The sequence below is a fragment of the Anoplopoma fimbria genome, unplaced genomic scaffold (genome assembly GCF_027596085.1).
Source record: "Anoplopoma fimbria isolate UVic2021 breed Golden Eagle Sablefish unplaced genomic scaffold, Afim_UVic_2022 Un_contig_8508_pilon_pilon, whole genome shotgun sequence".
Taxonomy (NCBI): Eukaryota; Metazoa; Chordata; class Actinopteri; order Perciformes; family Anoplopomatidae; genus Anoplopoma; species Anoplopoma fimbria.
In genome coordinates this window covers 5,091-14,001 of record NW_026553232.1, presented here as the reverse complement: position 1 = coordinate 14,001, position 8,911 = coordinate 5,091, and the positions used below count along the sequence as shown (strand labels likewise).

The 8,911-nt window shown below is 40.0% G+C and overlaps 1 protein-coding gene and 1 long non-coding RNA gene across 2 annotated transcripts; both read right to left on the bottom strand.

Moving 5' to 3' along the window:
- Positions 1-1,286: 1,286 nt before the first annotated feature.
- On the bottom strand, positions 1,287-2,850 carry LOC129116397 (uncharacterized). Its single transcript, XM_054627307.1, has 4 exons — positions 2,483-2,850; positions 2,140-2,295; positions 1,960-2,052; positions 1,287-1,801 (listed from the first exon to the last, which is right to left on the bottom strand). The coding sequence occupies exons 1-4, from the start codon at positions 2,840-2,842 to the stop codon at positions 1,529-1,531; spliced, it is 882 nt and encodes a 293-aa protein (XP_054483282.1). The 5' UTR covers positions 2,843-2,850; the 3' UTR covers positions 1,287-1,528.
- Positions 2,851-6,699: 3,849 nt separating this feature from the next.
- LOC129116396 (uncharacterized) lies at positions 6,700-8,532 on the bottom strand. Its single transcript, XR_008533516.1, has 3 exons — positions 8,492-8,532; positions 7,063-7,132; positions 6,700-6,752 (listed from the first exon to the last, which is right to left on the bottom strand). It is a non-coding gene; the product is annotated as an uncharacterized LOC129116396 (long non-coding RNA).
- Positions 8,533-8,911: the final 379 nt, after the last annotated feature.

Below are 8,911 nucleotides of genomic sequence, written 5' to 3'. Positions count from 1 at the left end.
CGCAGACTGTGAACGCATCTTCAGTCTTGTCACAAAAAATAAAACCAAGTTCAGACCCAGTATGCAAATGAAGACCCTGAGTAACCTCATTACCCACAAACAGTTCATGGTGGCAAAGGGGTCAGTCTGCTACAAGCAGACGTACTCCAAGAAAACTCTTGCCAAGGCAAAGTCAGCAACCTATGACCAGCTAAAGTGAGAGGTCGGGGTTGATCAGATGGTCATGTCACGGCTAAAGGTTCCCTTGAGTGTAACTCTGTTCTAAATAAGGCTGTGCACATGTGTTGCAGGTTTGTCAGGTGTTAATGTTTAATCCACCTGCTTAGTCAATACTGTATTTGGTCAGTACTGTATGTTAATTTATGTGTTTGGGTAATAAAAAACTTTTTTGTGTACGTCTGTGTATAATTGTGTGCAACACTACAGGGAAAAGACGAAAGTATACACTCAAAATACTGCAGTTCTTTGCAGATAAACATGTCCTTATAGTCCTTACCTAGATTGCATCTCAGAACACGTAAAATCTCCGGCCTAAAATTTTTCGGGCTCGCTACGCTCCGGCTTGCTACTATTTTCTGAAACACAATGTTGGCAGCTCTGTAAGGGACCTCATTCGGTTCTGGCCCATTTATGGCAATTCTTAAGCAGGCTGCCAGGTGTTCCCCTTGAAGCCTGTTCCTGAGGTCTGCACTGAAAAAAATTAAACATTGGCTCAAATTAAAAAAATTGAGGTAATCGATCACACCTAATATTGTAGTTTCATACAATATAAATAATTCATTTGATTTGACCTGAAATATTTAACTTCATGTAAACCCATTTCTGAAGGTTGAACCAAAGCAATTATTTCAGATTTTACTAAATTAAAATAAATACATTGGTTTTATTGCTGAATATAAATAATATACTTGGTTCAACCTGAATATTTTAAATTCATTTAAACAACTTTTAAATATGGGAGCAAACTATTTTTTTTAAGTTGTCTCAAATAAAAATTTTAAGTCATCATAATTTAATATTTATAGACCTGAATTAAAAAAAATAATTTTAATACCTTTTGATTTACACTCAGAAGCCATTCCTTTTCAACACAAAATTTTATTGTTAAATAAGATATTTTTTCAACATCTCAACCATAACGGTTACAAACAGCATTTGGGCTTTTTTTTTTTTTTTTCCCTGAACAGTGACCATTCCATCAAGGAATAATTCCTTGAAATAAAAAGTGTAATAAACAAATCAGTGCTCTCCAGGTTTTCATCACAATGCCCACTAGTGCCTGAAAACTTAGGCAGATTATTTTGTCAATACTGCAGCAGAAATGCAGTTATGCTAGTGTAAATTTCAAACAACAACCTCAGATAAAAGGGTAAATTTTCAGCACAATGCCCTCTAATGCCTGTGAAAACTTAGGCAGATTCTTTTTACAATAATGCAGCAGAAATGCAGTTATGCTAGTGTAAGTTTCAAACAACAACCTCAGATAAAAAAGGTACAAAGTCTTGGTTGGAGTGGAACTCAACTGTGCCTACTCTTGGCTGTAAAGCTGGGTATTCAGCCCATGAATTTTTGGGGACATCTTTTTCCCACCAAGCTCCATCAGGACTTTTTGCACAAACTCAAGGGTGTACTGCAGATTTTTTGGATATTTTATGTTGAGAGCGTAGGTGAGTCCGAAGAACATAGCAACAGCCGTTGCTATTGTGGGCACCTCTCTGAGGACCTCTGTTCCGTCAATGAAGATTTTAATGTCCTCGTTTCCACTGACGATTGCCATGGCTGCTTCATTTTCCTGCATATCCTGCACACACAAAAAAATCAACAAATGAGGACAATTAGAAAGAGCATTTCCTGAAGACAATGCATGTCAATGCTGAACAACATACAGTGCTATGTTGCATCTTAAAACAAAAGTTGGTATATAGGTATTGTCTGTGTTAGTGTGAGAGATTCCCTTACCTGGCATTCTTTAATGAGGTGATGAACAGGTTCACCCAGGTAGATCATCAAAGATTTGAAGATGCACTCTCTTCTAATTGTGATGTCCACAGTCTGAGGAAGAATAGGTATTATCAAAAGCACATACACCCCAACTATTCAACTAGGGATCCCACTGAGAACCAACTCATACATAGATACCTCATCTAAAACCTGCAAAGTTGCCTTGGTCTGCTCTTTCACACGTCCTCCCTTGCTCCTGATGACCTCCAGCAGTTTCGACGTGTGCTTGTCCAACTGCGCTAAGAACTTTGTCTCCAAGGGAACTGTTGTCACCCGCATGAACTCAGCATTAATCTGGAGAAACAAAAACAGAGCATGCAGAAAGGAAAGTGTATTAAATACATTCTCTTCTGTAAAGACCTATGTTTTGAAGGTTCAAAAATCATCTTTCATGAATGTCTAATTAATTGGCATTAATAAAAATATTAAGTCCCTCTCCTCTCAAAAATAGGTCTAAGGTTCTTTATATCTAAAAACATACCTCATCCATCTGAAAAAGTGCTGGCCATCTTTCCAACATGTCTTCAATGCTCGGCTGCTTATGCACTATTTCTTGTCTACGGTATCCAAACGTCTTTGCCATCTTTTCTTTTATTGTTTGACGGTTGTTTTTTTTCTGTAGTTCAGTCAAAAGAGAAACCCTCTCTTGTTCCAGGCTTCCTGTAGTCTCACCACTTGGCAAAGATGGAAAATGATTGGCCTCAGCTCGTCTAGGTCTCTTGACATTCTTTGCTGGGTAGGAGTCCCCTTGAGACTTGGATTTCAAAGAATTCACTGTGACCTCAGCAGATGTACCGTGTGCCTTAAGTTGGGTCCTGTAGTTGGCCATTTTCATCTTCATCCTGCGCTTCCAACCATAACTTTCATTGTAAGACCCTGGTTCTTTCAGGCAGGGGTGCTTCTTTGTCAGTGCTTCAGCAACATCACTGAAGTCAGAATCTTCAGGGTATGGTGTGTATGCATAGATACTTTCAGCTACTTTCTCCAGTACGTCTGACAGCATTTTTGAGCTAGGTGTCAGTCTAGTTTGGCTTTTCATGTACTCTGCATTCCCCTCTGCAGTTGACATTCTGTGTCATAGGAGAAGCGTGGGATTGGGAACTGTCGTGGCCACTGTTGGGTCCTTAGTGAGTCTGAGGAAGGGCTGCTAAGCAGTATTGTGTCGTCTGTATGTGCAGACACTGAGGAGTCATCACTGTCCAGTCCAACCAAAGGGATGCTACTCCCTGGGGGATCAAGTGCGTACAAGACAACAGTTGAATCAGGGTCTAACTGGATTACTTTGAGAACTGCAAGATCCTTAATTACAGTTGTAGAGGTCAGATTCACAAACATGTTCCCAAAATCGGTGTCCTTGTACTGCAGCCTTATGAATCCCTAATCCACTTGCATTCTTGACCTCATCGATTAACTCTTCCAGTGAATTGGGAATCCCGTTGTGTAGCTCCATTCTCACGCTGCTGTCGTCACTCAGGATAACCAGCAATCGAACGGGTGTGTCTTCTGTCATGGTGCCCTGTGAGAGAGAGAAAAAGAGAGAGAAATATGAGTTGCTTTTTAATATTTGTAATAGTTAATATTTTCAACGTTAAATTTACAGAGATTATATATAATGCACTAGAATATTTTTCCTGCTCCCTCTCTCAGTAAACGCGTGCAGTCGATTTGGCTCCCGCAATATTATAAAGGAATCTGTTGAACAAAGACCTCCTCAAGTAGGCTGTTCGTCGCCACTGAAAAGTATCTGAATTAAACTGTTTTGTTTGCTCCAAGAAGTTTCTTCATCCTCTGAGAAAGTGAAGAGCAACTATAAATCATGGAAATATACTCTAGTGGAGTTAGAGAGTAAAATCCTAAAAGCAAATTTTTTATGACTTTTTTGTTGTTTCCACTTTAAGACTGACCTTACACATGTATGTATCTTTTGAGTGTCATCAGCCGCATTCCTCTAATTGTGTAGTCAGCCAATGGGTATGGATCTGAGAGTTCGTTCTGGTCAACCAGTTCCAACTTCCTCGTAGGACACGGTTTCAGTTCGTATGCCCTGTAATGTTCCCAGTACCACGCACTCAGCTTTCTGACGATGAAAAGCAGGTTATCCTTGACAACAATCATCTGGGTTATTTCCACAAATTCAGGCAGCCCTGCCAATGATCCATGAGCTAGGATCATTCCATTCCTGTAGTTCAGGCCATTGTACGTCACACTTTTAGCCAGGCATACACCATCCAACTCTGGGTGCCTCTGCTTCAGAGCAAATGCTATGTCCTCTTTTAAAACATCAATGGGAAGACTTGAAACATTAGCTACTTCCAGGGGAGATTTAGGAAAACTCAACATGTGAAGGTGATGTGCCATGAGAAACTGGTGTCTTTGTGCTAAGGACAGAAGCACATTTTTGAAGCAGGTTGTATGCCGCACAACTCTTTTGAAGAAGCTGTGCTTCGATTCGAAGCGCATGGTCCATAATGAAACCAACGGTCCAAACTCAGAGATTAAGTGAGGGTAATGTTGTAAAAAATGGTGTTTAGGTCGAAAGTTTGATTCAGGGAAAACCTCTTTGAATCTAACTCTGTGCTCAGAGATCTTCAAGGTCAAATATGCAATTGATTCCTGAGTCTGAACTGGAGATACAACAATTTCTACAATGTCCTTCAAATCCCCAAGGAGTTTCCAGGCTGGTTCATCAGTGGGCACTTTCTGTCCAAGTAGTAGTGGAAAAATCTTATCAGGCACCAGTTTTCATGTGCGTTTCCACCGATGGTTTTCCTGGATGCATACGTCAGTGGAACAGAGTGAGGCCGATTTGTTTTATCAGTCCATTTATAGGGAAAATCTTCTATTGCCTTGTTTAAAGTGACCAAAGTGAAAAACTTTTTGGAAATGAATACAGTCAGACAGAGAGAGATTTCAACCGGTACTATTCCTTCGAATAAATCATGGACAATGTCGGGAGGGAAACCACTAGTAACATTGAAAGTGGTAAGCTTTTCTGACAGAACACATTTCCTCTTAACACCAAAACAGTTGTTCAAGGAATTTTCTTCAAGGGTTTTCAGATGATTTGTGTGTATCTCCTCAGTTCTCAGACAGAAAGCTCCAGCTCCAACTTCCTTGTCCTGAATTTCTGACCTATCTGCCGTACAAAACCTGCAAACATAGCTGCCAGAAAAACTCTCTACAAAACCCGCAATGCTGTGCGCGCCAAGGTTATCGGCAATAACACACTGCAATGTACCCTTCAAAGTTTTCCCCAGCTTTTCCACAAAAACCCCATGTTGTTCCAATGTTATGAGATCAGCAATCAAAGGCTCCAACACTTTTTCGTAACCATAGACCTTAACATCACTGCTATTGATCAATGCAGCCAAATGGATAGAGGACAATGAGGAGTGACAACCAGGTGGCAGATTGCCTAAAATCCAATACAAGGCACAGATTTTGTGTTTTTTACGGGATGTCCCGAGGGGATTGCAGATTTCAAAGTCATCAACATACAAAATCACAGAAATTGCACATTCTTTTGAGAGAATAGCATTACTTTTACAGAGGCGTCCATCCCAAAATGATCTGTATACTTGTTTATCACTCTGCACTGGATGTTTTTTCTTCAAATGTATAGCCTTATTTAGTGTTGTTTCACAGTTTAAAAGTTGCTGCAAGGATTTGAGTAATGGCACATACTGAAAAGTCTTATTATTCTTACGATCTAAAAAATATTCAATGGGCTCCACAACATTAAAGTTTTTTCTATAATATGCCTTCCTTTTCCATGCAGTCGAGAGAGGACCGCCCTTCCCTACTGCAGCTTTAATGGGATTTGTAGTGCAAAGTACAGTTGCTAACTCTTTTACAAGAGATTCATCAACTATGCAATTGTTACTTTTTAAGGAGTCCAGTAGAGTCTTCTGGGCGACAGGGACAGAAGCAGTACCAATTAAATATTGTAACTCATCAAGCAGTTCGGTTACAGCTACACTTGGCACCAGAAAAGAATGTTCTAACTTAAGCAGGACTGAGGCTAACTTCACTTCAATAGATTGTGTCAAATTTCTTGGTTCTTCATTAGTAAGTTCTTCAGATGTTATATCATCATCAGATTGTACAGTAGCACCGCTTTCAAAAGATTCTTCAACAGCAGAACTACCAACAGGTCCATCAACTATTCCTGGCTTAAAATCATGAATTGTGTGGGGGTTATGTCTTCGCCACTTGTGAGTATTAAAAGCACTGTAAATATTTGTTTTATATGAACAATCATTAAAAACACATTCAACAGATTCACGATTTCTTAAATGTGTCCCAATGTGTTTAAAATAATCAGTCTCTGTAGAAAGTTGATTGTTGTTGCAGATGTGGCACTTGAATGCTGAAAAGCTATCTTCCTGTGGGGATTTTTGAGTAGGATGGCATTTGCTTAGATGAGTCAGCAGAGCTTTCCATGTTTTGCAAGTGCATGGGCAATTCTCATAAGTACAGGGGTAAGCACGGCCCCGCCCATAATGATGATGATCAAGTTTATAATGTTTCAGAAGTTCTGATCTTCTTGAATATGAATTCTCACAGTCTTTACATTTCCACATACATGGACAGCTGAGGAAAAATAAAAAGGCAGAGGAGAGGACGGTTTTAGGAGAGTGATCTAATTATCACAAATGCCCTCATGATATTGAACTTACCACTACAATAAGACGAGGACTTCCAAACTGGTGGTTGCACAGCAGAACACAGTGGATCTTGTGGCTGCTCTCCTTAAATTAAAAGAAAAAAAACATTTTAATGTTGGATATTCTCAATGTCCCATGAACATGAATCTAATACAGTTTAAAATTGACAAAACATTATTATGCCTTCTGTTCTTTTTAAATCGGATTTACTATGCCTATGAATTAAAATACCTGACAAAACATAACTTATGTTGCTTCATTATTACACAGTTCAGTTTAGCTCAAAAAGAGAAAATACAGCACAGTAAGCAACACACAAACACAACACAATAGCACCGTAAGCACCACAGTACCAGTAATATTTTTTACTATTGATATTGTACTCAGAACTTACTACAATAAGACGAGGGACTTCCAAACTGGCGGTTGCACAGCAGAACACAGTGGATCTTGTGGCTGCTCTCCTTAAATTAAAAGAAAAAAACATTTTAATGTTGGATATTCTCAATGTTACATGAACTACATCTAATACAGTTTAAATTGACAAAACATTATTATGCCTTCTGTTCTTTTTAAATTGGATTTACTATGCCTATGAAATAAAATACCTGACAAAACATAACTTATGTTGCTTCATTATTACACAGTTCAGTTTAGCTTTACCAAAAAGAGAAAATACAGCACAGTAAGCAACACCGTACCAGTACTTTTTATTCCACTAGCCATAAGTCAAACACAAGAACATTTGCTCAAAAATAAAATAGCTTATCTGCCTCTCTCAATCACCATCCTCTCTCCCCCTATCCCACTTTCACCTGCCTGTCTGCTCCCACGTCACTCACCCCCTGCCCCGGCTGTATTAGCCGTCACACAACACAACGAGAGCCCCCCTGTGGGTCTGTCTACGTTAACGTTACGTCTGACTCCAGCTCTCAGTAAAAGTCATACTGTGAGAGAGCGCCGTTCACGGGTTCACAACTGCGTTTATCAAGCGGAAATACAGTAACGTTAGGCTACGTTCAGTTCATGTTCGCCCAGAATATGAGCGAGGTCATGAACGGTACTGGCACAACACAAGTCACACACCTGGCATGGAGAGAACACTTTTTGCTAGCCCTCAACAGTGGTTGCACTGGACATTTTTAATGATAGTGACCCGAAAATGCCACAGTCTAATTTTAAGTTAGCCGTTTGTCGTTTCTGAATTATTATTATATTCAACATTTAATTTTAGTTCCTGTTTAATTAATATTCACCGCAAAATATACACAGCAGTTCTTGCTGAGCTCATGAGACCGAGCTCAAGCTTCGCTGCTCCCACACACACGCACCATGGCGGCCAGCTTCCTCTCCAGAGCTCCGGTGACCCATAAAACCTCCGCTCGGCCTCGCCAACGACAACGGCGACGGCGAACGGTGGTCGTTAGCGGGGATACGTATCTGGTTTAAAAACACGTGGCCTCTGACACGTGGCGTAGGACTTCTTAGCGCGCAGGCTCAAGGAACGAACCCGAAGAACGGGGCCGTGCTTGTTTGTTCGTGGAATGGATTCCACGATCATATGATCACGAACAAATATCATCTGATAAAAATCATATTACCTTGTACTCGCTGATCCCCATAGCTTTGGTTGTGTCGACAAGTAAAACCAGATACGTATCCCCGCTAACGACCACCGATGGCGAACCCCCTCCCCCCAGCGCAAATCCTAGCAGAACGATTAATTGCCCACAAAAGCACAAACTCACACAAACGTAAGACAGACTCTTTGTCTGGGGGCTAAAATTTACGCCCAGTCATCTTTAAAAATCGTAATGACTTACCTTAACGTTACCACAATGCCGCGTAGGACCTGATATTTTTCTCTCGGCACGACGTCTTCTGCGATGGAGGAGGACTGAGGCGGAAGTACAATTGCCGCCAGAACTTTTAAAGAATGCGCATGCGCCAATCGCTCAGTCTAATAAATATGCTTTGACTAAAATAAAAAAATCAGTTTGGTGCCTCGCTGTCAGTTTACATTATAGTAAAGTAAAAAAAATAGATTCAACCATAAACATAAATAAGAAAGTTTAGTTTAATTGAGCAAAGTAATTTTTTTTTATTCATTGCAATGAAAACAAACACATTAAATGAAAAACAGCTTTGTTTCACTTTTTTCAGTGTACTTGCAAACATAATTTTCCGAAAAATCCACATGAATTAAACATTCTTGATGTCATGCTCTTCTTAAGTTCTCTGTG

Coding starts and splice junctions, on each gene's coding strand:
- LOC129116397 (XM_054627307.1), bottom strand. CDS start 2,842: ATGAAGATGAAAATGGCCAACTACAGGACCCAACTTAAGGCACACGGT. Junction 2,296..2,482: donor CACTTTTTCAGATGGATGAG/GTATGTTTTTAG, acceptor TTGTTTCTCCAG/ATTAATGCTGAGTTCATGCG. Junction 1,802..1,959: donor ACCTCATTAAAGAATGCCAG/GTAAGGGAATCT, acceptor TTGTGTGTGCAG/GATATGCAGGAAAATGAAGC.